The 25,998-nt window shown below is 52.2% G+C and overlaps 2 protein-coding genes across 8 annotated transcripts; both read left to right on the top strand.

The window, feature by feature from the left end:
• Window positions 1-4,217: 4,217 nt before the first annotated feature.
• Window positions 4,218-9,467, top strand: C9H8orf58 (chromosome 9 C8orf58 homolog). Of its 4 annotated transcripts, none has more exons than XM_076545314.1 (7): window positions 4,218-4,418; window positions 6,111-6,577; window positions 6,932-7,072; window positions 7,228-7,324; window positions 7,469-7,581; window positions 7,792-7,898; window positions 8,311-8,619. In XM_076545314.1, the coding sequence occupies exons 1-7, from the start codon at window positions 4,370-4,372 to the stop codon at window positions 8,492-8,494; spliced, it is 1,158 nt and encodes a 385-aa protein (XP_076401429.1). In that variant the 5' UTR covers window positions 4,218-4,369; the 3' UTR covers window positions 8,495-8,619. The 4 variants fall into 4 exon arrangements, with proteins under 4 accessions (XP_076401429.1, XP_076401428.1, XP_042141029.2 ...); XM_076545313.1 differs by having other exon boundaries at window positions 4,255-4,418; window positions 7,795-7,898; XM_042285095.2 differs by having other exon boundaries at window positions 4,256-4,418; window positions 8,581-8,836.
• Window positions 9,468-10,090: 623 nt separating this feature from the next.
• On the top strand, window positions 10,091-25,764 carry Ccar2 (cell cycle and apoptosis regulator 2). Of its 4 annotated transcripts, none has more exons than XM_042285089.2 (21): window positions 10,091-10,222; window positions 11,083-11,173; window positions 11,364-11,455; window positions 11,856-11,947; window positions 12,149-12,263; window positions 12,430-12,559; window positions 12,742-12,838; window positions 17,612-17,731; window positions 19,970-20,192; window positions 20,267-20,380; window positions 20,690-20,853; window positions 21,221-21,392; window positions 21,611-21,838; window positions 21,932-22,171; window positions 22,762-22,906; window positions 23,404-23,483; window positions 23,815-23,961; window positions 24,096-24,207; window positions 24,299-24,487; window positions 24,597-24,802; window positions 25,015-25,764. In XM_042285089.2, exons 2-21 carry the CDS (start codon window positions 11,116-11,118, stop codon window positions 25,057-25,059), a joined length of 2,769 nt encoding a protein of 922 aa, XP_042141023.2. In that variant the 5' UTR covers window positions 10,091-10,222; window positions 11,083-11,115; the 3' UTR covers window positions 25,060-25,764. The 4 variants fall into 4 exon arrangements, with proteins under 4 accessions (XP_042141023.2, XP_006986437.3, XP_076401397.1 ...); XM_006986375.4 differs by having other exon boundaries at window positions 23,401-23,483; XM_076545282.1 differs by lacking the exon at window positions 10,091-10,222 and adding an exon at window positions 10,655-10,789.
• The last annotated feature ends 234 nt before the right edge of the window (window positions 25,765-25,998 follow it).

Genomic DNA, 25,998 nt, shown 5'->3' with positions numbered 1-25,998 from the left:
GTAGTGTCCTTTTCTCCTTCTTTCCCCGTTCCTGGGAAGCAAGTCTTTATTTATGGGTACCCTCTTATTTCCCCTTCTTAAGCCACACCCCCCACCTCACCCCGCTATACACCCCATCGCAGAGGCCTGCTTCTTTTTTTTTCTTTTTTGTACCTTGGGGACAGTATCCCAGGCACCTCAGACTTACATCCCTCCCAGCAGGACTGGACTGGGACTACAGTATGTACCCCACCCCAGTCAGTGGTTTGCTCCTTGAAATTGGGGGTATACCACTTCCTTTACTCTTTTTTTTTTTTTTTTAAAGATGGTTGCTCATGCTTGGAGGGAAGGGGCTTCTTCTCTGAAGCTAGGAGAGACACAACAGCAGAGAACCAGAGAACCAGGGAAGGGCTTCTTGGCGAGACCGTCAAACGCTCCACAAACTCAGCTGTGGGCGGAGCTGGGCTGGGATCTTCACTTAGTGTAGCTACTCCCAGCCTCACTGACTACCAGTGTACACCGATGAGCAGGACAAGCAGGAACCGGAACCTGGTGATGGTGTGTGGGTGGGTGGAGGAGCTTGATCCCTTAGGCTGCATGCTCCATTTGGAACAGTGATCCATCAGCCAAGGATATCCTCAGACCAGGGGCCCCAGGGTGGCCTTGCTCAGGAAGGGCTGTGGCCTGAGACAATCCAACGGAGTACTCACTCCAAGGTACTGCCCATCACCCACCGAGAGCTTGTACCCTTCTGCTGGCTTCACTGATGGAGAAAGGTGCGGCTGGAGCGCAGGGCTGGATCCTGCCCTGTGTGGGGTGCATTTGAGCAGAGAGGAGGGTAGGGGGCAGTGGTCCTCTGCAAACCCTTAATTTGGGGTCTGATCTATCAGCTACTCTTAGTTTTAATCTCAGAGGACATTTCAGAACATCTTCAGGTGTTGTTGTGTGTTCCAGCCATGCCCGCTGTCAGCCTGGGAAGGGGGAGGCATCTAAATCGTTTTCAAAGGGGATCAGAGCTGGCTGTGGAGGGTGGGGGCTTTGACGGCGGTCCTTGCTATCTGGCTCTTTGGGAAAGGAATCTTGGCAGAGACTGTGTTGCCTTCTGAGACACCTGTGGATATAATTTGCACCTTGATATAATCATCTCACCTTTTGCCTGGATGGCTGCCTGAAGATGAGCCTGTATTTTTATAGAAAAGATCAAGGCTGGCAGGCAGGCGGGCGGGCAGGCGGGCTGACTGGCAGAGTCCTTCAAACTCAGCCACTGGTTGGAAAGGTGGTAGTCTCTTTGGCGCCATCTAGTGTTCAATGACCCCACAGCAAGAACGTGCTCACAGAAGAGGAATTCCTTCGAATTTGGGCTTTGGCACAGTGGGCAGGCAGAAGATTAAACACTTTTTTTTCACTTTCCTGGAGATAATGTTGAAGCAGCAGCTATGGGGCTGGCATAATAAAGTACAGTAGCTGCTAAGGATGTCTTGGAACACACACAAGGGGCTGCTAGAGATTCAAAGCTACCGCCCTCTGAAAAAGGACGGATGCATGTGTTGAGAGATGGGTGACCGCCAGCAGTGAATGCTCAGCTTCGAGCAGTGGCTGCTGGGGAACCTGCAGTAAGATCCCGAGAGTCTGAAAACCAGACGTGATAGGAACTTCACCTTGAGGCTCTGGGGACACTTGGAAAATGTTAAAACGAGTGACAGGTTGGGAAGGGTGAGTTGGATTACCGATGTGGTTATATCTCCACCTGCAACAAACCCACTGTGGGCCAAAATGTGCCACCAGGAGTGAAGGAGGGCCGGGGCAGGCTCTGGTGTTCACTCCTTCTCTCCTCCTCACCCCAAGCCAGCTAGTGGCGAGTTCTCATTCTCTCCAATCCACACACCCCTTTGGCACAACTGTACTCCATATTTCTTCCTGCGTTTTGGAGAATAAGTTCGAAAATGACAGACTTGTTAGATGTGGCCCAAGCATCTAATGTGCCTCTCTTCAAACAGAGCTGGGAGAGCAATGGAAGTCCAAAGTCACACAGTTGGATGACAATGGCTAAGACTCTAGACAGTGGTTCTCAACCTTCCTGACGCTGCGACCCTTTAATACAGTTGTTCATGTTGTGGTGACCCCAACCATACAATTACTTCATAACTGTAATCTTGCTACTTTTATGAATTGTAATGAAAATACCTGATATGCAGGATATCTGGAATGCGACCCCTATGAGAAGATGATTTTAACCACAGAGAGGTTGTGACCCCAAAGGTTGAGAACCACACTGCTCTAGAGCATTCTGGGTGGACTAAGGCTATCCAAAGGGCGTGAACTGCATTCTCAGAGCTCAGAGACAAGTATCACTGTCACCTGTTGCTTGAATGTGGGAAGGGAGGGTCAGGAAAGGACCCAAACCAGAGCTTGTCCTTGGGGTCCTTGGCTTCGCTTGTCCCCTGGGTCTGAGCTCAGTTCTGCGTTTTCAGGAAGTCTGCTTCCTGAAACTGGGGCTTCCCCGCCGGAGGCAGAAGGACCAAGGCCATTGATGGCCTCCTCAGGCCACCACAGGCAGTTGAGCGCTGACGCTTCTTGGGATTCACTCTAAGGGACATGCTTTTCCAGGTGGAGGTGGCAGAGAAAAGAGACGCACACACAGTGGCAGGTCATGCAGGGAGGCACAACCCTTTGGGTAACAAAGGACTGGCCGGGTTCTGAGTTTGAGGAGCTACAGCCGGGACATTAGGAGCAGAAGGAAGTCTAGCCCACCACATCAGGCCCAGTTCCCACGAAGGCTGCGACTGCTCAGACCTGGCCCAGCCTTGCACAAGGGGGGTGGGGCCCTGTTCGGGAGGGGAGTATTTGTTGGGGAGTGTACTTAGTGGGGTGTGTGTGGGCTCTTTGTGCTGAGACACTGCATTCTTGCTGGCTTGGCTTCCTGTTTCTAGATGCATTCCTGTCCTAGTCACCACGGAGACTGCTTGGAATCTGGGCCTCACATTTTCCAAATGCAGGGCGAGATCAGGCAAAGGGTCTCCCTCTTTGCTTCCCCCACAGTTTTCACCTTGGAGGAGGAAGTCACCTACCTGGCTTGGCAAGCTCTTCTTGGGCTTGGAGAAAGCAGGACTGGCTGGCTCAGCATCCTGTTTCCCTCATTATGTTTGAAGGACAGGGGGGGGTGGGGGGTGGGGCAGCCAGCAGCTCTGGGAACTCATGCCGCAGGAAAAGGGCTTGGCCTAAACATCAAGGTCTGAAGATGGCAGAGAACTGCAATTTGGACTCTCATCTTGCGTGCTGGGTGCCTCAGTTTCCCGACTTTATAGTACCGAACTTCGATTGTTCGTGGCTCTCTGATGAAGGAACCAGTGGAGAGCATTAGAGGATGGGGTCTAGGAAGACGCTTGGAGAGGGGCTGCAGACTTCCCTTGGCTCTGGCTCTAGCCTCTCCTCTGAGAGCACCCTTATCTGCCTCTAGGGGATTTGAAGCCAGCTGAGATTTTCCAGCCCCTTTTGGCTTCTGAAAAAGGCGGTGTTTCCCTAGAAGCCCCAGCACTATCTGGTCACCTGGTAGTTGTTGACCACCAGCTGATGCCTGGGCTCCTTTTAAAATGGGGTTTCGGTGGAATGGGACGGGGCCAAGGGTGATTGATGGCTGCTAGGGTCAGGGAAACATTTAAACTCCTGCTCAGCCTCCAGGCAGCTCCGGGTTGCTGGCTCACCTCTTGCCCACACCCTGCAGACCCAACCATCACACCCCTGCAACTTTGCGGCAGCACCCGGATAAGACAGAAGCTTGGGCTAAGTAGGCGGGCTCATAAGTAGCCCTGGGCGCAGAGCGCCTTGCAGTGAGTGCTCTGTGTAGATTTTCCCAGGGCGCAGAACCCTTCCCCCCTTTCTGACAGACTGAGGGACCTGCCCTCAAGTCACACAGCTGGGAGGCCGGATGCAGTCCTAGTCTGCCTTCTTCCCTCCGCTAGCACTGTGGGGTTCCATTTCCTTCCGGGCTGTTGTGCCGTGCAGCTCCCGCACTAGCAGGTTTCAAGCTGCAGCAGGAACGCAGCGGGCACGAGCAGCCCGGGGGTGGTGACCCCACGCAGCCAGCCCTCGAGCGTCCTCGAGTGGGGACGGGCTCCTCTAAGGGCACACTGGATTGGGGTCCTTCTGCAGCCAGGGTTGGGGACGTGATGGACGGGGAAGGGAGTCCCGGGACTGAAGCTGCCCGGGTCAGCGCCCTCCACCTGCGTGTCGCGCTCCGCCCTGGCCCGCCCCTCCGAGGGGAGTGTCCCGGGGCCTCGCCCAACTGGGCGGGGAACGGCGGGCTGAGACGCTCCAGCGCAACTGGGGACTTGGGGACGCCCGGGATCGCTTAGGTGCTGCAGCGGTTGCCACATCTAGTTGGGAACGCGCCATGCTGAGCCGGCGCCGCGTCTTTGCGGTGGAGCGACTTGGTAGCCGGGGTGAGTCGCGTTGCCTCCCACCTTGGGGTCGCCTCCCGTTCTCCTGCCCGGCGCGGGCGGTGCCCACCGGCCGCGCCCCCTCGCTTCCTTGCTTTGAAGGAGTCCAGCCAGTGAATAGGCTGGGGACGCCTTGCACAGTGAAGATCCTCCGGGGTTTGCAGGTTAATCACCCACTACCTGAATCCTAATGGTCCGTGGGCTCCTTTCCCCCTAATTCCCAGTGTGGAGACCTCCTCTACCCGAGGCTGGGTGACTGCAATACCCTGGCCCCAGCCAGCAGTCCTGGAAGCCCTGGGCGGCCAGAAACCCATTTCCCGGGGAAGGTTGCAGGGCATAGACTTCCTTGTCCACTTCCTGAGCCAGAGGGGACAGGCTGGCATCCTCTTCCCGCCAAAGCAGCCCGAGCTTCTGCCCGATTCCAGTAGACCACCCAGAGCACAATAAAGCCTGGCGTAGAGATGCAGATAAATGGATGCTAGTCAGAGGAGTGTGGATGTTCATGCCTATAATCCTAGCACTTGGGAGACTGAGGCAGGAGGGATATTGGGAGTTTCAGGGCAGCTTGGGCTACAGAGTAAAATACTGTTTCAAAAACAAGTCAGCTTCCTTGTTTTACTTAATTTATATATATATATATATATATATATATATATATATATATATATATATTTTTTTTTTTATGTGCATTTGTGTTTTTGCCATGGGTGTCGGGGTCCCCTGAAACTGGAGTTTCAGACAGGTGTGAGCTGCCATGTGGGTGCTGGGAATTGAACTCAGGTCCTCTGGAAGAAGAGTCAGCACTCTTAACCCCTGAGCTATCTCTCCAGCCCTTTAATTTATATTTTAAGAGTTTTTTCTTTAAAGAATTTGAACTTCTATTCTGTGTATCTTACCTGCGTGGACTGGCCAGGGAGGTCAAAAGAGGGAGCCTGATCCCTTGGAACTGGAGTTGTGAAGGTCCATGTTGGTGCTGGGAATCCAGCACCCATCTTCTAGAAAAAAAAAAAAAAAAAAAAAAGCGGTGCTTTTAAAATACTGAACCATCGATTCAACTCCATTGTCCCCCCTTCTGTCATGTGATCGTTCTTTCTTAAAAAGCCCGAAGCCCCAAACGGTTATAGTTGCTGCCAGTTTGTTGTTGCTTCTGTTTCGCAGTGTGGGGATGGAACCAGTGTCTTGTGCGCGCTTTGAAAGCTCTCAGTGTGTCACGTCTCAGCCCTGTTGTCCTTTTTGTTACGGTCCCCATAAACTCCAGGAGATACCTCATCCTGCTTCCTGGTGTGTCAGGGGCTCCAGATAGCACTGCTTGGCCCCAGTTTTCAACTTGCTCTTTCTTCCTCCCGTACCCAAGGAGTCCAAGGCTCTCCACTTAGTCTTGAAGATTTCAGGTAGATCCTAGTCAAGGATCTCTTACGTCATCTGCCTTGCTGATTGTCATGACTCACAGGGCCTTTACCTACCGCATGCCCCAAGTGTAGCTTCCTGCCTGTTGACAACAATTGTTACAGGAGAACCCCATCTACACATCTTCCAAGCAGGGGTAGAACCTTATCTCCGTGGGGCTGTGGATGGTCTGTGTTCTTGCTCACCACTGGTATAGGACACATCTCCTCAAGGGAATGCTGCCAACTTCTAGGAATGCTGGGGGCGTTGAGGGCAGCCTGCCCAGCTTGATACTGACTCTCCTTACAGATGGGGCCTTCGAGGACCTGGCACAAGGTTGTGTGGTGCCAGGAGTCACCTGCACCTACAGACGGATACCAGATAAAACTCATGGAGGTTCACTGGACTTCAGGGAGGGGCAGATGCCCCTTCTGAAATTGGCTTCCCAGGACTCCGGCATGGAGATGGTGGTCGGGGACAGCCCTTTGGCTACCGTATCAGGACTTTCTCAAGATTCTTTGAACCTCGAGCCCATGGGGAGCCCTGAGCTGCCTTCTGCCCAGCTAGACCGGCTGCTGGCCCGGCAGAAGCTGGAACAGGTGCTGGAGAGGTCTCGAGAGTTTCCCAGCTTGTCTGGACAGCGGCGGCGGCGGCGGAGGCGCAGCTCTCTGCAGCTGCTGAGCAAGCCTGTAGGTGGAGTGCCCATCTTTGCGGGGGAACTGGAGTCCACTGAGGCAGACACTGAGCTAGACGCTGGTCTGGAAGTTGCAAAGGTGGTGAGTATTCATCTTGGCTGAAGACTGAGACGGAGAAAGCTCTGCCGTGGGGCTGGTGGGGACCCTCCCCCATTCCCCCTGGAGCTCTCTCGGGGTGGGGCGTTCTTTGCCCTTAATTGATGGTTGGGTCACTGCTTCTTGCTTCACCCTGAGCCCGGCGGTATGTAGCCACCCCCACAGAGGAAGTAGACAGGTATGGGTGCCATGCTCAACTGGGCACCAGGGAAGCCAGGCAGGTGTGTCTTCCTCGGCTTGCCTACTGTGTTCCATTTTGTTGGTTTATCTTTGCCTGACTATCCAGAATGGGAGTCTTGGCTGCATCTCGAAGTCTTCCTGTCTTAACATGTCCCACAGGTGGGCGATATGGAGTCTGGAGCGTTGACCTGCCTTCCAGGGCAGGGTTTACGTTACCTGGAACACCTGTGCCTTGTGCTGGAGCAGATGGCGAGGCTCCAGCAGCTGTACCTGCAGCTGCAGACCCAGAGACCCTCGAGGGTGAGTGATGGGCAGGTACAGGTGGCCAGGTGAGATAGTGAGGGAGGCGGCGGCAGTGGGGGGTGGGGAGGGTGGGACTCCTGGGAGCATGAATACCTTCTGAACAGCCCCAGCTTTCCAGTGAGTCTCTGGTTGTCCCATCTCTCCCGTCTCAGGATCCCGAGGAGGAAGAATTGGCTCTCTCATCTTCACACACCCCAGACAATGGAGTGGAAGGGCACAGAGAACAGCTAAGCTCGACAAGGGACCCAGGTAAGGGCTAACTGTGTCTTCCTCTGCATTCTGCCAGCCTGTGCGCCTGCCCAGAGTCCCATCAGCAGACCCCCTGGACTATAGCTTAGCCGGATTGCTTCCTGTTTGTTTCTGGCCCCGGGTGATGCGCTTCTCTTTCTGAAGGTGCAGAGGCAGCTTCCCTCTCAGAGGTGGGGGTGCTCACTGCCAACCCTCCCAGGCTGCCAGAGGCCTTGCTGGAATCAACCCACATCCGTCCGTCCTCCCAGGGACACAAGGTAGTGATGGGAATATTTGGAGCCGATGATTGAATGGTGCAGGGTGGAGGAGCATGGGGATGTGTCAGTGCCCCAGGTCAGAACTGTAGGAGAGTGACATGATTCCTGTTTGGAGCAGGGGACCTGCTCTGGCAGTGAAGTCCCTGGGAGCTTCATTACGGATATATAGTATTTAGATGCTTTGTATGGTGACCCCTATTCTCTGTCCAGCAGGATCTCTCCCACTGGGACAAAGTCAAGGTCCTGCTCAATCGGATCCGTTGGAGGAGCCCTCGGCTCCCTGAGCCTCCTGCTCCTCCTGATCGTTCTGGTCCCAGGTTAGTCTTGTGCCTGGTCCAGGTTAAGGCAGTGGGGAGAGACTGATGGGCCAGGATGTTGACACTGTTCTGTCCTGACAGTTGTCATCTTGGTCCCCATGGAATTTGTGAGACTGAGTGTTAGAGAAGATGCCCCGAATAACGAAAGGAGTTAAGATGCCCCATTTGTGGGTAAGGAGACTGAAGACGAGATGAGATCAGAGACAGTGGCTTTTCCCAAAACCAAAGCCAGATTATGGGTGATATCTTTGTCTTCCCCTGCCAAGCTCTTACTCCTTAACACTGAATTTAGGGGACGGTGAGGTAGCTACAGAGGGAAGTTATTTTACTGTGGGTGAAGTCTGTCATGTTTGGAGGAGGCTTGTTTTTTTTTTTTTGTTTTTTTTTTAAGATTTATTTATTATGTATGCAGTGTTCTGTCTTCATGTTTGCCTGTGTGCCAGAAGAGGGCGCCAGATTATGAGCCGTCATGTGGTTGCTGGGAATTGAACTCAGGATCTCTAGAAGAGCCCTTAATGCTCTTAACCTCTGAGCCATCTTTCCAGCCCTTTGGGGGCTTGTTCTTTAGGGAGAAGCAGCAGCACTTGAACACTTGAACAATCCTATCTTCTCCTCAGAAAGTAAGCAATGCTTTATAGTTTCTTTTTTTCTGGTCTTCTAGACTTCTTTGCTCTTTTTGTAGGATGGCCTTCAGGAACCTCTCTGAAAGGACTCAGTGCCACACCCACCGGAAGACCTTTATTCCAACGTTGGTGGTTAAGAAACCGCGCGCAAAAAACCTTTCTGTATGACCTCTTGGTGTGCCTGGTGACCTTGGGTGGAGGGGATTGCCATGGAGTCCCTCACCTTTTGGCTTAACTGTGGTGTCCCTGCACTCCAGGAAAAGCTCTTTGTGCTTGCTCCTCTTCAAGCCGAGTCCTTCCCTAAGCAGCGTGGCCAAGGAGCCCTGGTTCCCTGAGAGACCCTCAACTGCAGTTCCCACCATCTTCCAGGGTTCCTCTTCCTTGCCAGAAATCTCTGGGCCCAGACAATGTGAACTGACTTAGTTATCAGGCACCCACAGAGCGTGGTTAGTATGGCAATGTGCCAGCATGTTGCAGATGTATGTTTCTGCGGTCTCTGTTGGACTATCAATGGCCCGGATTCAATCATCTGACAGAATCATGCATCCAAAGGGTTGGTGCTTTGGGTGTAACTGTGGAAGGACAGCACTGATCTTCATTCCACAACGGACAGTTACTAATGTGGATTCCTAATTTCTTCCTCATACCTGAGACGGCAGCCCTGGGACAGAGAACAATACTGCCTTGGGTTAACTCTGCATTGAGTCATGGCCCTGGAGCACAGCCTGAGGACTGAACGAGCAATGGGGGGAAGACCAAGCACAATGTGAAGACTAGCAAATAACTCTCAAGGTTAATTCTCAGTTGCTGTGTTCTATCCTGGAGTTGAGACCATGGCAGCATCTCTGAATTTGTGAGCCACAGCTCCCTACTTGAGATGGCGCCAGCCTTACCTACCTCGGAAGCTTGTTAGGAGGATAAAGTAACATTAAACTCTCTCACTGTGTGCTGTGACTGTTAAGCGAATAGGAAAGGGTGTGCTGCTGAGGGCAGACAGGTGTAGGGGGATGATGGGAGGGAGGTCAGAGGTTAAGGGAGGGTGACACCTGTTAGTTGGTGTGAAAATGGCCAGATTTCTGGCAAGTTTGGGTACGTTATTTTACTGAGATCTAGTACATTTCATATTGAAAATTTGGGCATGGATTTTTTGATACGATTACCTCTTGCTGATGGTGCTGTCAATAGAAGGGCAGGGTTAGGGATGGGGGTCATTGGCTTAAGTCAGACAGAAGAATGCCCTCTGAAAATAGCCCGAGTAGGCTTGCTCCAGTCAATGGAGGCGCGGCCTCTTGCTGCAGTTTTGGGGGGGTGGGTAGAGTACAGCAAGGTATATAAGTAGTTGTCCCTTCCTTGCATTTGGTGGAGGGCTCCAGTTCCCGGAGCCCTTGAAACCAGGAACCAATGCTCTGAAAGCCTACTTTTCTAATGGGACACTTGAGCGAGGACACCACTGAGCTCGGCTTCCGAATGCATTATCAGATCTGGGAAGGCGCACTTCCGTTCCACAGTTGAGCGGGATGGCTGGCTGGCGTGGGGGAAGGGAGAGGTCGATGGAGAGGAGGGAGGTACCATATCCGGGAGAGTGGCAGCTTCCGACCAGTGGTCGCTCTTCCGGAGAGGCGTTTCCGGTGGTGGTGGCAGCAGCGGCTGCGGTGGTTCCGGGTGTCTTTGTCCCCCTGGTGTCGTGGCCCTGGCCCGCAGGTGGGTTGGGAGCCTCCCGCTGCGCCCCTGCCTCTCCTGTCTCTCTCGGGTGGCGAGGCTGCGGGGGTCTGATCGGCGAAGATGTGCCAGTCGCCGAAAAGAGCCGAGCCCCCCCTCCAGACTGCAAGCTCCGTCTCCCTGGCAACGGCCTCGGCCCTGGGGGCGGGCGGGAGGAGGAGAAGAAACCTGGCGCCGTGGTCCTCCCACGGTGGCCCCTCGGTGGCCCGGCCGGGAAGGCTCAGCGCAGGCGGCTGTGGAGGCCGGGGCCGAGGGTCGGGACCCAGGAGGAGGGAGCGGCTTGCAGGCCGCTTGGCGAGGGCCGGCTGGACAGCTCCCTTCCCACCAGCCGGGCCGAGAGAGCGACGGGCGGCCTTCCGGGGAGAGGGCCCGCATCATCTCCCCGCCACCCGCACCTCCATTTTTTCCGGGCCCTGCGTGGAGTGTTTTGGCGGATGTTTTTGAATGAATGAATGTCACCGGAGCTCTTCCATGCCCTCACTCCGCCCGCCTCTCTAAGGGTGCCGGCGGCGTAGTGGAAGGAGTGCTAAGTTGTTGGGAGACTTGGGTGTGAGTCCTGCTCTGTCACTGCCGGGTTTTGTGGCCTGGGGCAAGTCTCCTGGTCGCAGAGCTCCAGTTTCCTTGCCTGTCAACCAGCATGTCAGAAGCACCCACCATTAGGTTATTGTGAGGTCAAACTGGAGTAACATAGTTACCCGTTTCATTTCCTCTACATCCTTTCCATTCCTCCATTTTTAGGGCCCACCTCCTCACCTTAAAAGCTGCACTTCATTAAGATTTTCCAGGTAGTAGATGGACGTTTTCCATTTGAGCTGTTAAAGTCTTTCCTTTTTTGATTGAAGGTTTCCCAAGACCTTGAAAGGACAACATTCCCAATGTCCCAGTTTAAGCGCCAGAGGATCAACCCACTTCCAGGAGGACGAAACTTCTCAGGTGCTTACCTTCCTTACCTGGCCGCACTCTGGACCCAGTTTCCCGAAGTATGGTTCTTGGTTGTTTCCCTGAGTGTCTGAGGACCTGGTTGGAGCCACTTGGACCTCTGGGTTTCCAGGATCCTCTGGCTGTCTCTAGTGCTTAGGGTGGAAGGGTGCAGTTTCTGGAGGTTGCTTCTCTGTCCCCGTAGGCCCGGCTTCCACATCTCTTTTGGGCCCTCCTCCTGGTTTGCTTACTCCTCCTGTGGCCACAGACCTGTCCCAAAATGCCAGGCACCTTCAGGTATGTTGGGTACCCTTTCTAGTGAGTTTCTCTTTGGGGCTACTCTAGTGTGTCTGGATATCTGGTGTGTGTTGTTTCTTGTGTTACACTGATCAACATCTTTTTTTTTTGTTGTTGTTTGTTTGTTTTGTTTTGTTCTGGTAGTGGACCAGTGTTAGGGAACTTAGGTATCTTTTAGACTGGAGAGTTTTTAGTATCTGGCACCAGAGATATCTTTGGGATTAAAGAACTGAAAATCCTAGATGCATGAAAGTGAAGAATTAGCTTCTCCCCTCCTCATAGACTTATGTTGCTTTCCGTGTGAAGTTTCCTGTCATACCATGAACCGGTGCCCTCGTGGCAGAGCATGGTTTTGTTCATGTGGCTTGCTTTGCTTTTGACCTGCTGCCTTCTCTTGCAGGGTGGGGAGAAGCAGCGGGTCTTCACGGGCATTGTTACCAGCTTGCATGACTACTTCGGGGTGGTAGACGAAGAAGTCTTTTTTCAGCTAAGGTAGGCTTGAGGCCCGTCTCTTCGGGGAATGGTTGTTGGATTCAGTTCTGTCTCCGTGCTGGTGGGTCCGCTCTTTAAAGCCATTGTTTTGCTATTTTACTGCAAGGTGAGAAATCTTGATGGGGAGGGCTCCTTGGGGGGCAGTCAGGGCGGCCCGTCCCGGGCCCTCCTGATGGGGGTCTCCTGGTTTGTGTATGGCAGTGTGGTGAAAGGCCGACTACCCCAGCTGGGTGAGAAGGTGCTGGTGAAAGCAGCTTATAACCCAGGCCAGGCAGTGCCCTGGAATGCTGTCAAGGTGCAGACGCTCTCCAACCAGGTATTTGTCTCTCTTTAGTGTGTGCGCTGAAAACAGGAGGGAGGGGAGGGAGCCCTGTGCCCCGACTTTTGGGCATAATCCTTCCTTTGGTTGAGGGGGTGGGATGGCTGTCTTTCCATGGTATCAAGGCTGAGATCCCCTGAACTTCATGACTCTTTTCCTTCAGCCCTTACTGAAGTCTCCAGCACCCCCCCTTCTGCATGTGGCAGCTCTGGGCCAGAAGCAAGGGATCCTGGGAGCTCAGCCCCAGTTGATCTTTCAGCCTCACCGAATTCCCCCCCTTTTCCCTCAGAAGCGTGAGTACTGGTGGCATGCGTGTCGGGGTGCGGCTTTATGGGGGTACTTCTGAGGAAAGGACTTGTTCCTTTACTATAGATGCTCTCGGAACAGAGGGGGGCACTTCTGTACACAGGAAGAGGAGGAGGAAGCTGGACTGGGTTTCAGGGCTTTTGAGTCACTGGCCATTTCCTTTCTTCAGCTCTGAGTCTCTTCCAGACATCCCACACACTTCACCTGAGCCACCTGAACAGATTTCCTGCTCGGGGTCCCCATGGAAGGCTGGACCAGAGCCGAAGGTAAGAGGATTAACAGGCAGGGTAGAGGCTCCATCTCATTTCCCTCTGTGAACCATGCTCCACCTTTGACAACTGTTGATACCAACATCTTCTGTGAATAGACAGAGCCTTACAGTCCCTTTTCTCTGGAAGGCAGACACACCGAACATACACATACATGCAACAACTTTATACACTACCTCAGCAAAAGCTGAGATTTACTACAGTTCATATTTCCAAACATCACATTGAGAGTTTTTGTCGTTTTGCTTGCCTGCCTAGTGCTGGGATTATAGGGCTGTTTGCCCACACCTGCCCAGCTGAGACAGTTTATTTTGAAACGGGTCCTATGTAGGTTGGCTGGCCTTGAACTCAGTATATAGCTAAGGTTGACCTTGAACTCCTGATGCTCGTCCTTCTACCTCCCATGTGCTGGGTTCGCAGGTGTACACCACCTAGCTTGCGTATGCCGTCATTCATTTTTTAGTGTTTTGGTTTTGAGGTCCTTTGTGTGTGTGTTTTCTATGAATTTGTATGGAGGTGTGTGCAGGCGTCTGTGCAGCCAGGAGGCTGATGGTCAGTGAGCTCTGTTGGTTTTTGTTTGTTTGTGTTAGAGACCGTCTCCCTGGAGCTTGCCATGCTGGCTGGGTTGACTGGCCAGTGAGGTTTGGAGATTCTCCTGTCAGCCCCTTCCAGTGATGGCATCACAGACTGTCACCATACCCAGCCTTGACATGGTTCTGGGGATCCCCGTGTGGCAAGCAACTTTACCCACTGAGCCATCTTCTCAGTGCCAGATAGTTGGATAAATAATTTCTGGTTTGTTTTCAGTCTTAACATAGAGATACAAGAATTGTCACAAGAAAACAGGAACATCAAAGAAAGGGATGTTGCAGAATGTTGTAGCTCCTGATTGAACATGGCTTCTTTCAGGTATATTTTGCATTACAGTGTTACAGTACACAGGCTGCAGTATATTCCGAAGAACAGGCTTTGTCCTGTGCACATAGCTTTCTTGGCCTTATTGTGGAGCAAGCATGGTTGATTCAGGCACTTGAGACATCCTGTGGTCCTTTATCATCTGCAAATTTGGGGAGTTTCCAGGAGCATGCTCAGTGTGTCTTAAGTTCTCATCTTCTTTGCGTTTTACTGTCCTTGAGAGTTCCTGCTCAGCTTCTTGTAATAGAAAATCCAACCTATGCAAAGGAAGTGGAAAGATAAAATGAATCTTCAAGCCATCACCTGATTTCAACAAGTAGTATTACCTGCCTTCCGCTCTTTTATTTCTGGTCTACCTTTATCTCCTTGTTGCCTTGTTTTGGTTTTTGATGAAAATCATAAAGTGAAACTGAGTTAGAATGAAATGTCAGAATCTTGACAATTTTTGTTTGTTTGTTTTTGAGATAAGGGTTTCTCTGTCTATAGCCCTGGCTGTCCTGGAACTCGCTCTGTAGACCAGGTTGGCCTCGAACTCACAGAGATCCACCTGCTTCTGCCTCCCCGAGTGCTGGGATTAAAGGCGTGCGCCACCGCTGCCCAGAGTTGAACTACACATTTTTGACCTCATTGCTCTCTGACCCTAGTAAGATCACTGTGGAAAGTTCCCTCATACTGTGATTTTCTTTGAACTAACTGTACAGGAAGGGTGCCACCCTGTCTCCCACATGCTGGTACGAGCTGAAAAGCAGTAAAGGGACAAACACTTGGAGTGAGCATGGCGTAACTCTGAGGAGAGCTGGGGGGTAGGGGGTGATGTAGCCAGTCCCCATGCAGAAGCTAGCATTGTTCTCTGGGAAAGGCTGCTGTGGATCCTATGCAGATTTTTCCGGGACCGTTCTCCACATCGTCTCCACAACTGAAAGCCTTTGTTCCCTTCTCCATTCCTAGACGTGAACGTGACTTGCACCTATGCCGCTTGTCTGTGCATCTTCCTGGTCTTCAGTTTGCAAGGACCTTCTTCTTCACCATTCTGTGAGCTTGTGAAAGCCTTTAGCACAGAACTGTAGCAAGTACTCGAGGGTTTATGTGACCTGGTTGGAACAGTGACTGTGGGCTTGCCGCTTTCAGTTTAAATTCCAGCCTTGTGCTGGCCATTGCGCTTGACGGCCAGGTCCCGTGCAACACCTGCAGTGGATTGCTTTGGCCAAGGTGCTTCAGGGTTACAGCCTTTGGAGAAGGGGACTCTACCGCCTGTTAGAAGTGAGAATGTGCCAAGTAGGAAGATGGGCAGCGGGAGTTAGTCACTGAGGAAAACTGCCAGTTTATAGAGGATTTGACCATATGGGTGGTTTGCCCAGCAGCTCAGCTTTCTATGAAGCTCCCAGCTCTGGGATGAGGGGATAATGTTGCCACTGGGCTGCTCTGGTGAGCAGCTGAGGGCTTCAGACAGGCCAGGATGCTGCAGCTCCCACTGCTAACATGTTGCCTGCTGCCTCTGGGGTCACAGAGGGTTAGAGGTGCAAGGCCAGCTCAAGCTGCTTAAGACCCTTTCTCAAAACAAACGAAACCTAGACTAGTAACACTGAAAGGTCCAGTGCTAGCCTTCCTCGAAGCCTTCCTACTGTTGCTAGGAAGGCATTCAGGAGTTTGGGAAGTGAATTTTGCATGGGAAAAGGGTTCCTGGTCACTTTCCCTGTGACCTGTCTAGTTTTTTTCTGCACACAAGTGCATGGTCTGGGATTTTCATCTTAGAGTTCAAGGTATTGTATGTGTTTAGCTCTTTTCCCATTTGTAGCTCGGTCTTCTTTAAGAGATTATCCTTTCACACTTCTCATAGCTAAAATGCACTTGGATTACATCCCCATTAGCTTCTCTCATCTCCCTCCCCTGAACCTTTTCTTTTCGATCTACCTCTTTTTTTCCCCTCCTGAATTTTCTAAATTTCCTCTGCCAGTTTCATACCTACATATAATGTATCTCCATCATATTACTCCACTTTCCCCTCCTCCTATCTCCCTACCATTACCCCTCTTGCCTTCAGGTTTTTTATTTTATTTTATTTTATTTATTCATTCATTCATTCATTTATTTATTTAACCCGGAGTTTAAGTAATGCTGCCTGCATGCGTGCGGGTGTGGGGCCATCCACTCCAGCATGCATCCCACTGGGGAGCCTCACCCCCACTGAAGAGAACTCTCTATCTTGGTTCTGCTTTCACAGCTTTCTTTGGCTTACTGCACCACTCAGGGTTGCTTACATGACCGTGGGTGGGGTTGTTTACTTGAGCAAGCACGGCTTCCCCGTGCCTACCCCACTGAGAACAGGACTCTTGAAGCATCATCTTGGTGACTGCCTTAGTGACTGAATATTATTGTAGCCACTAAATTCAGTTGTCAGTGGGGACACATTTACTCCATTATGTGGCCTGGTATTTTTGCATTATACTGCACCCCCGCCCCCAACTTTCTTGGAATAGTTTTTCAAGGGTTGAATTACTAGAGCAGAAGGTGGGTCTCGGGCCCCCCCCCTTTTTATTCAATTAAAAATACTTATTTTTATTACTTAAAAAAATTAGAGTTGGGTGCAGTGGTACATTCCTTTAATTCTAGCACTTGGGAGGCAGAGGCAAGTGGATTTTTGAGTTTGAGGCCAGCTTGGTCTACAAAGTAAGTTTCAGGACAGACAGGGCTACACAGAGAAACCCTGTGTTGAAAAACCAAAATAAAATAAAATAAAAATTATTTGAAGCTAGGTGTAGTGGTGCACACCTTTATTCCCAACACCTGGGAGGCAGAGGCTAGAGGATTGATGGCCATGAGTTTGAGGCTAGCCTGGGCTGCATAGTAAGTTTGAGACCAGCCTGGGCTACAGAGTAGGGAACTGTCTTAAAATTCTAAAACATGGGTTGGAGAGATGGCTCAGCAGGGAAACCCACCTGCCACTAAACCTGATGACCTAAGTTTAATCCCTGGACTCAGATAGTTGAAGGAGAGACCAGTTCTCACATGTATACTGTGGCATGCTTGTGTGTGCACATGCATAGTAATAAGAATCCTAAAACACGGAGCCGCCAGCATGCTCAACAGGTAAAGGTTCTGGAGCATGTCTCCAGCCCCAGTATTTAAGCTTGAAAAGAAATTCCATCTATCTATCTATCTATCTATCATCTATCTATCTATCTATCTATCTATCTATCTATCTATCTATCTATCTATCTATCTATCTATCTATCTATCTATCTATCCATCCATCCATCCATCCATCCATCCATCCATCCATCCATCCATCCATCCATCCATCCATCCATCCATTATTTATTTTGAACATATATTTGTGGAGATGAGACAACTTGCAGAGATTGGGTCTTCCCTTCGACCACGGGAGTTCTGGGATCAAATTTAGGTCAACAGGCTCTTTGGCAAGTGCCTTTACCTGCTGAACCATCTCGTTGGCTTGCCTCTCGTTATTTTAAAGCTTTTCTTTCTTTTTTTTTTTTTTTTTGGTTTTTTGAGACAGGTTTCTCTGTGTAGCTTTGCGTCTTTCCTGGGACTCACTTGGTAGCCCAGGCTGGCCTCGAACTCACAGAGATCCGCCTGGCTCTGCCTCCCGCATATCCTTTTTAATGTCTAATAATCTGTCACATATTTGCTAGCTTGGCTTCTCCTTATATGTATGTGTGGTGCTGGACTTGAACCCAGGGCCTCCACAGGTTACACAAGTGTTCTGCCACTGAGCTTTACACTATTGGTGTTCATTTCTTAACGTTGAGGATTTAGGTATTTTCTAGCTCTTTATGTACTGAATGCATGTGTAACAATATGGTTTCTTATTTCTGGTGATGGATCAACCTCCAGTGATGACTATGACTCGAAGAAACGCAAACAGCGGGCTGGTGGAGAGCCCTGGGGTGCTAAGAAACCTCGACATGACCTGCCTCCTTACCGGGTTCATCTCACTCCTTATACTGTGGACAGGTGAGTGAAGGCTGGGGAAGGGCCTACGACTTGCACAGGCAGTGGTTTCTAGTGCAAATGAGAATATGTGTAGTCTGGTGGCCTCCTAAAACTAACCGACCCACCAGGGGAACCTGCTGCCCGTGGCTCGCTGCTCCGCTTTTCACTTCGTGTGTCTTTGAGCAGATTCTGCGTTATGCATATTAGTCAGTCTTGTTCACGTGTGCGTGCACATTTGTTCATGTGTGTGGGTGCATATACATGTTTGGGTGCATGGTGGAGGCCAGAGGACATCTTCAGATATCACTACTCAGGCGCTATCTAGCTTTTTGTTTTGGACACAGGGTCGCTTACTGGCTTGGGACTTGGCCGGCAGGCTCAGCTGTCCAGAGCCGCCTGTCTCCACCTCTTTCCTGGCACTGCAGATGTGAGCCACCGGGCCAGCGTGTTTTTTCAGTTAAAGGCACCTGGCCTGGTTTTCAGCTTTGACAGCTGTTACCAATTCTCTTTCAGAGGCTGTGTCCACTTACACTGTCACCAGTAGGGCGCGGAATCCTTGTTTCCTGTGCCTTTGCTAACACTGTTTTCACGCACCTTTTCTTAATTTTTTTTGTTTTTGTTTTTGAAGACAGGGTTTCTCTGTATATCCCTGGCTGTCCTGGAACTCACTCTGTAGACCAGGCTGGCCTCGAACTCAGAGATCTGCCTGCCTCTGCCTCCCAAGAGCTGGGATCAAGGGTGTGGGCCACCCCAGCCTGGCCTTCATATACCTTTTCCTTATAATTTCACTGATGAAAAGTACTGTTCTGATTTGCATTTCTTTTTCTTTGTTTTTTTTTTTTTTGTTTGTTTTTTGTTTTTTGTTGTTGTTGTTGTTGTTGTTGTTTTGTTTTGAGACAGGGTTTCTCTGTGCAGCCCTGGCTATTCTGGAATGCTTATAGACCAGGCTGGCCTCGAACTCACAGAGATCCATCTGCCTCTACTTCCCAAGTGCTGGGATTAAAGGTGTGCTCCACCACCGCCTGGCTTTGATTTGCATTTCTAATTGGAAGCGAGTTTGACACTCTTTAAAAAAAATGTTTTACATTTATTCCTTTTCGTGTGTGTGTGTGTGTGTGTGTGTGTGTGTGTGTGTGTGTGTGTTCATTTGTGTGGGCTCCTGTGTAGAGGCCAGAGGGCAGCTTTCAGGAGTTGGTTCTTTCTTTCTACCATGTGGGGTGGAGGGACTGAACTCCGATGGCAGACTTCATGTCTTTCCCTGCGCAGCCACCTTGCAGGACCCTGTTCACGGGCTTTTATGTTGTATGTGTTTACTTTTCTGGGAAGGACTTGTCAGGTTTCACAGTTTTCTCCTAGGCAGTTGAGCTTTTTGTTAGTGACTAGTGAGTTGTTTAGTAAGACCATGACCATTTCTGGGCCTGGAGAGAGGGATCAGTGGTTACTCTTCTCCCGGAGGTCATGAGTTTAGTTCCCAGCATCCACATGAAGCAGCTCACAGCTGCCTGTCCCTCCAGCTCTAGAGGAATCTGATGCCTCTGGCCTTTGTGGGAGGCTGCACAGATGTGCATGTACCCATACACAGATACACATAATTAAAAGAAATCCTTTAAAAAAAGACCATCTCTGTATCATGTATTGTGATTATTTTTTTCCTCCTTTCCCAGTTTGACTTTTTTGCTATAGGCAATTTATAAATCAAGTGGTAAAACGGGTCCATCCTTGCCCCTGGGAGATGCTTTATTAGAGTCTTTATTTCTCAAGGAATGAAATGCTATTGTAGTCTTTTGCAGTTTTGTCTGTCTGTTCATTCATTCATTCAGCGTGTCGTATGACGGGGTGGCACACATGCCTGCCGGTGCACATGAGTCAGAGGACAACTTTGGGAAGTCGGTTCTCTCCTTCCACCTTTTCACGGGTCTCGAGGGCGAGCAGGCTCGCACAGCGAACACCTTTACCCACTATAAGCCGTCCTGCTGGCCCTGCAGTTTTGTTAGAAAGTGTTTTTAAAAAACGTTTATTTTATGTGTATGAGTGTTTTGCCTACATGTACATAAGTGTCGTGTGCTTGGTGCTCGTGGAGGTCAGAAGAGGGCGTCAGATCCCGTGGAATTGAAGTCACAGCTGTGAGCTGCCCTGTAGGTTCTGGGAGCCAAACCCAGACCCTCTGTAGGAGCGGCATGTGCTGTGCTCCCGACCTCCGAGCCGTCTCTCTTGAACTCGAGTGTGTGCTCAGTGGCGTCCCTTGCTGTCTTCCTGCAGCCCCGTCTGTGACTTCCTAGAACTCCAGCGGCGTTACCGCAGCCTCCTGGTCCCCTCGGATCTCCTCTCCGTGCACTTGAGTTGGCTGTCAGCCTTCCCTCTGAGCCAGCCCTTCTCCCTCCACCACCCAAGTCGGATTCAGGTCTCTTCAGAGAAGGAGGCAGCTCCAGACGCTGGTGCTGAGCCCAGCCCTGTGGACAGTGACCCCACTTACAGTTCCAAGGTCAGTTGCCTGGGCTCCGGTGACCGTCCCCTTGCTGGGACAGAGTGTGCCTGAGCCCCTTGTCCTCTGCATAGGTGCTGCTGCTCTCCTCCCCGGGCCTGGAGGAGTTCTACCGTTGCTGCATGCTGTTTGTGGATGACATGGCTGAGCCAAGGGAGACGCCGGAGCATCCTCTGAAGCAGCTAAAGGTAAGAGCTGGCTGACAGGAGGCGAGATGGGCTGCCTGGTCAGTCTGCCGTGTTGTAAGCAGCTAGGCTCCTGAGCACTAACACAGAAACTTGGTGTTTCAGAGCTGAAGGGCCCCTCACTTTATACAGGAGGACGGTCTAGTTCAGAGATGCTCCCTCTGAAGGGGTCAGGTGGCTGCTTTGAGTGAATGGCTTTGGAGCCCCAGCTGGTGCCTTAAGTACTCTGTGCTCTCTCAGTTCCTGATGGGCAGTAGCCTTGCCTCAGTCTGGGGGATGCAGGCCATGTTTCGTTATCCCCAATCTCTGCAGTTTTTGCTGGGCCGGAAAGAAGAAGAGGCGGTGCTGGTTGGGGGTGAGTGGTCTCCTTCCCTGGATGGCCTCGACCCCCAGGCAGACCCGCAGGTGCTGGTGCGCACAGCCATCCGCTGCGCGCAAGCCCAGACCGGCATCGACCTGAGCGCCTGCACCAAGTGGTGAGTGGCCTTCCCCATGTGGCCAGCCTGCTGTGGGGGGTCACGAGTCTGGCTTCTCTCCTGCCATAGCTCATGTCTGCCCACCCCTAACTGCTCATAGATGGCTGGGAGCGCTGACGGCAGCTGACCCCCAGGCCACGCCCAATACTCCTGAATGCCCTAGTGCTTCTCTGTGCTGTCTGTTGACTGCGTCTCCCTGTTGCCTAGCCACTGAGGCTTGGGCGTGTGGCTTTATGTTTGTACTCATGGCTTGGCATGCAGCATGTGCGCATGGAGTGCTGGTTGGAAACAGAGGTACTTGTCTGTGAGTGGGACACCTGTGAATATGTCACAGTTGGGGACTTTCTTTTCCTTTTGCTGCGAACAGGTGGCGATTTGCCGAGTTTCAATACTTACAGCCAGGGCCACCCCGGCAGTTACACACGGTAGTGGTATACCTGCCAGATGTGTGGACCATCATGCCCACTTTGGAGGAGTGGGAGGCACTGTGCCAGCAGAAAGCCACAGAGGCAGCTCCCCAACCCCAGGAGGCATTGGGGGTAAGGCTGGGCCTTAGGAAAACGCAGGGAAGCCGGGCATGGTGGCACAAGCCTCTAACTCTAGCATTGGGGAGGTGGAGGCAGGAAGATCCAGAGTTCAAAGTTGTTCTCATCTTCATAATGAATTTGAGGTTAGCCTAGGCTACATGAGCCCCTATCTCAAAAGTAGGTGCCCTGATCTCAGGGCCCAGAAGGTCACACCTGAGCTATTGTCATAGGAGGCGGAGCCTACTGAACAGACCCCTGACGAATCAGAGCAAGCAGACGCGCCTAAACAGAACACGGAGACGTCAGAGGCCACCACGCAGCAAGATGTGGACACTGATCTCCCAGAGGCCCCTCCGCCTCCTCTAGAACCCGCTGTGATGGCCCGTCCTGGCTGTGTCAGCCTGTCTCTGCACGGCATTGTGGAGGACCGGAGACCAAAAGAAAGGATCTCTTTTGAGGCAAGTGCCGGAGAGAGGCCGTGAGTGTGATGAGGGGTACCGGCATCCTCGTCCACCTCCCTGACGCCGTGGTCCCGGCACCTCTTCCGACAGGTGGTGGTGCTGGCCGAGCTGTTTCTAGAGATGCTGCAGAGGGATTTTGGCTATAGGATTTATAAGATGCTGCTGAGCCTTCCAGAAAAAGTTGTATCTCCCCCTGAACCTGAGAAGGAGGAGGCAGCCAAGGAGGATGTGGTCAAAGAGGAGGAGGCTGTCAAGGAGGAGGCCTCGGTGAAGGGGTCCAAGGATGAGGTACAGAACGAGGGCACGGCTGCCGAATCAGACAACCCGCTGGTGAGTACCGCTCTCAGCCCTGGGTGGCCTCAGGCCTACACGTTACAGCGTTTAGTACGGGTCGAGTCCCTCACGTGTGTGTCAGGCACTGTTCTAGGTACTCTGCATGTCCAGTTGCATGGCTCCGTTATGTCACCTGTTCCTTGAAAGTTGGGGATGGGCTGAGGCCCAGGAAGATGAAACCCTGCATGTGGCCACACAGCTAGGAAGTGGCCCAGAAGAGGGAGGGAAGTGTGGCTAAGCCATGCAGAATAGAGGGGCCTCTGCCAGTCAGACTGCTTAGGAGTTGGGACTGCCTGATGGTTAGGTGGACAAACTGGTCTTTAACATTTCTGGAATGGAGCTTGGCTTCTTGTCCAAATATTGTCATGTACACATACTTGCTTCTAGAGCTAAGACTGATCCCTGAGAAATACCCCAGGGGTCTAGATGTGCCCCTGTGATCTGAATCCTGGTATGGCTAAATACCTATGAGCACATGGTGGATCACATAGTACCCAGCACACAGCTGATACCTGAGTGTTAGCAACTGTTACTGTTAGCGTCCCAAGAGTCCTGCTCATCCTCACCACCTTGGTCTGCTTCTCTAGAAGGAGGATGGGCTTCTGTCCAAACGGCCCTCTTCAGGGGGAGAAGAGGAGGAGAAGGCCCGGGGCGAGGCAGCTGAGGATCTCTGTGAGATGGCCTTGGACCCAGACCTGCTGCTTCTGAGGGATGATGGAGAGGAGGAGTTCGGTGTGTCTGGGGTAGTGGCTCTCAGGCTGGCTGTGGCAGTTTCCTCTTAGGCAGTGCTTCTCAACCTTCCTAATGCTGTGACCCTTAATACAGTTCCTCATGTTGTGGGGACCCCAACCATAAAGTTATTTTCATTGCTACTTCATAACTCATTTTGCTACTGTTATGAATCATAAATATCTGTTTTCTGCTGGATGGTGGTGGTGCACGCCTTTAATCCCAGCACTCGGGAGGCAGAGGCAGGCGGATCTCTGTGAGTTTGAGGCCAACCTGGTCTAACAGAGTGAGTTTCAGGAAGGGCACAAAGTTACACAGAAACCCTGTCTCAAAACCCCCCCCCCAAAAAAAAAAATCTGTTTTCCAATAGTCTTAGGCGATCTCTGTGAAAGGGTCATATGACCCCCTAAGGGGTTGCGACCCACAGGTTGAGAACCACTGCTCTTAGGCGTGGGGACCATCATCCTTGCTACATGTTAAGCTTGGGATTTCTGTAGCAGGAGCAAAGCTGGAGGAAACGGAGGTTCGCTCTGTCGCCTCAAACCAGTCAGAGATGGAGTATTCCTCTCTTCAGGACATGGTGAGACCCTGTCTCTTTCTGTGCCTTGGTGGTGGGAAATGTGGCCCTTCCTGGGTGAGCGATGCCTACCAGTGACGTCCTCCCTAGAACAGAGACCGACTGGTTCTTGACTCATGGAGACTTCTTTCCCCCTGTGAGGGTGGATGGGAGAGGGAGCTGCTTAGGGAACACACACTGCACTCTGGGACTGTGCCCGCAGAAGCCTGAGGCCCCAGCCTGAGCCTGCAGTGGGAGGTCTGCCCGCTGCTGTGAGCCCCGCCCTGGCTGTGAGAGGCTGGGCATGAGAGCCGACCGTCCGGAAAGCCTGTGTCTCTGCTCTCTCTCCCTGCAGCCAAAGGAGCTGGACCCCTCAGCCGTCCTCCCCCTGGACTGCCTTCTGGCTTTCGTGTTTTTTGATGCCAACTGGTGTGGCTACTTGCACCGGCGAGACTTGGAGCGGGTCCTCCTCACACTGGGGATCCGGCTCAGTGCTGAGCAGGTAGTTCGTTCTGTCCCACCTGTCCTTCTGGAGGGCCTTGCCAGAGCTCTTGCTGGCGTCTGGTCCCCCCCCCCCCCCCCCCCCCCCCCGAGGCAAGTGTGTGGCCAGTAGGTGCCCTGCTGTGTTTTCCGTAGGCCAAGCAGCTGGTTAGCAGAGTAGTGACGCAGAACATCTGCCAGTACCGGAGTCTTCAGTACAGCCGTGCCGAGGTGCTGGATGACGGGCCTCCCGAAGAGGGGCTCTTCGGTATGCCTTGAGCTCCGTGGCCTGTGGGGCGTGCGGCCTCCATGGTGGCTTCCTCTCTCCTCCTAAGGTCATGTGTGTCTGTCTCCTCTAGGAAACCTGGATCTGCTGCCCCCTTCAGGGAAGAGCACAAAGCCAGGCGCCGCCCCCACAGAGCACAAAGGCCTGGTGCCGCACAATGGCAGCCTCATCAACGTGGGGAGTCTGTTACAGCGTGCCGAGCAGCAAGACAGTGGCCGCCTATACCTGGAGAACAAGATTCACACACTGGAACTGAAGCTTGGTGAGTGAGTGCAGATGTCGCAGGGACTTAGGGGACACCACTCCTTAGGCCTCCGGCTCTTGGCTCAGTGGGCTGAACAGAGCCTTTCTGCCATGTCCCCTGCTTTCAGAGGAGAGCCATAACCGTTTCTCAGCCACCGAAGTGACAAATAAGACGTTGGCGGCAGAGATGCAGGAGCTGCGGGCCCGGCTGGTGGAGGCGGAGGAGACAGCCCGGACAGCGGAACGCCAGAAGAACCAGCTGCAGCGGCAGCTGCAGGACTTCCGCAGGCGCCTGACCCCGCTGCACCTGGAGATGCAGCGGATGGTTGAAAAGGTAGGATGGCTGGCGGGTGGCCGCCTCAAGAGCTTGAGAGCAGAGCTAGTGTCTGGGTGGAGAGACCTGGCAGAGAGGCAGCCCTTCCTTGCCGTACTGGTTCTCCGTCCACCGGGATCTTAGGAGACTCAGCTGCTCCCCGTGCTCTGTACTCTAGTGGTAGGACATGGGGAGAAGCCGCATCCTTACCATTGTTACATGTGCTCACACAGGCTGACAGCTGGGTAGAGAAAGAGGAGCCAGCACCCAGCAACTGAGTGGCTATCTAGTGAGGTCTGCGATGGAGCCTGATGACATTCGAGCCTCTTGGGTCCCAGAAGGCAGCTGGAGCAGGGCCTGGGAGCCACAGCAGAGGTGGCTGAGTTCCGTGCCTCTGCAGGGGTGATCAAGCTATCAGAATGGGGTTTGTGCTATGTGGATGGATGTGTACGGAACCTCAGTTCCAGCTACAACTAAATACAACATCTTTTGCACCCCTAGAATGTCATTTTGCCCTCAACCTTGGAGTTTCTCCCAGGGCCCTTGTAGTCTTGTGCTGTCTCCTGTCCTCGTCCACTTTAGAGCAAGACGGGAGGAAAAGGCTTTTCCAGCCTGGAATAGGTCTGATGCCAATACATGGAAGGAACGGTGTAGAGCCTGGCACAGCCCAGAATGTCCTTCCTCTAGACGCCACGAGTCCTGTAGGCTCCAGTCTCCGTTAGGTGATGGAGCCCATGCTAGGAAGCACTTGGTGTTGGGTCAAGGTTGCCAAGAGGGCACTGTGTTCCAGCCACCCCCCAACTTGCCAGAAGAACCAGCACTTCTTTCTCTAGCTCTTGTGTTCAGAATGTGGTATTGGCTCTGGCCCAGCCCTCTTCCCTCTCCCATAATTCTTGCCTCTTTCCATAATCCGTGGTTTCAGTTTGACTTTGTATATAAAGTTGTTTGTTGTTTTTTTTTTTTTTTTTTTGGCTTTTTGTTTTTTAAATAAACCAAAGTCAAAAACAAACCAAGTGTGTCCTTTGTGGCTTTCCTTTTTCCAAGCTGCCTGTGCTCTCCCTGCTTGCCAATCCTCAGTTCTCTCCAGAAGGCTCCAGAAGGCTCTAGAAGGCAGGCAGGCAGGCAGTGAGCTGCCACAGGTTGTGATTGAATGAAGGCCTTCTGCCAAGTTGGCAGGGCCCTGGCAAAGCTGTGGCAACTCCCCCATGGTATCAGTT

The sequence above is a fragment of the Peromyscus maniculatus genome, chromosome 9, assembly GCF_049852395.1.
Source record: "Peromyscus maniculatus bairdii isolate BWxNUB_F1_BW_parent chromosome 9, HU_Pman_BW_mat_3.1, whole genome shotgun sequence".
NCBI classification, from domain to species: Eukaryota; Metazoa; Chordata; class Mammalia; order Rodentia; family Cricetidae; genus Peromyscus; species Peromyscus maniculatus.
This window is presented reverse-complemented; position numbering and strand designations above follow the sequence as displayed.

Excerpts from the sequence above, each read along its gene's own strand:
- C9H8orf58 (XM_076545314.1), top strand. The coding sequence starts at position 4,370 with ATGCTGAGCCGGCGCCGCGTCTTTGCGGTGGAGCGACTTGGTAGCCGG. Across the intron at positions 7,582-7,791 it reads CGTCCTCCCAGGGACACAAG|CAGGATCTCTCCCACTGGGA; the intron begins GTAGTGATGGGA and ends TTCTCTGTCCAG. Across the intron at positions 7,899-8,310 it reads CCTGATCGTTCTGGTCCCAG|TGTTCTGTCTTCATGTTTGC; the intron begins GTTAGTCTTGTG and ends TTATGTATGCAG.
- Ccar2 (XM_006986375.4), top strand. The coding sequence starts at position 11,116 with ATGTCCCAGTTTAAGCGCCAGAGGATCAACCCACTTCCAGGAGGACGA. Across the intron at positions 21,393-21,610 it reads AACCCCAGGAGGCATTGGGG|GAGGCGGAGCCTACTGAACA; the intron begins GTAAGGCTGGGC and ends CTATTGTCATAG. Across the intron at positions 24,803-25,014 it reads TGCAGCGGATGGTTGAAAAG|GCTGACAGCTGGGTAGAGAA; the intron begins GTAGGATGGCTG and ends GTGCTCACACAG.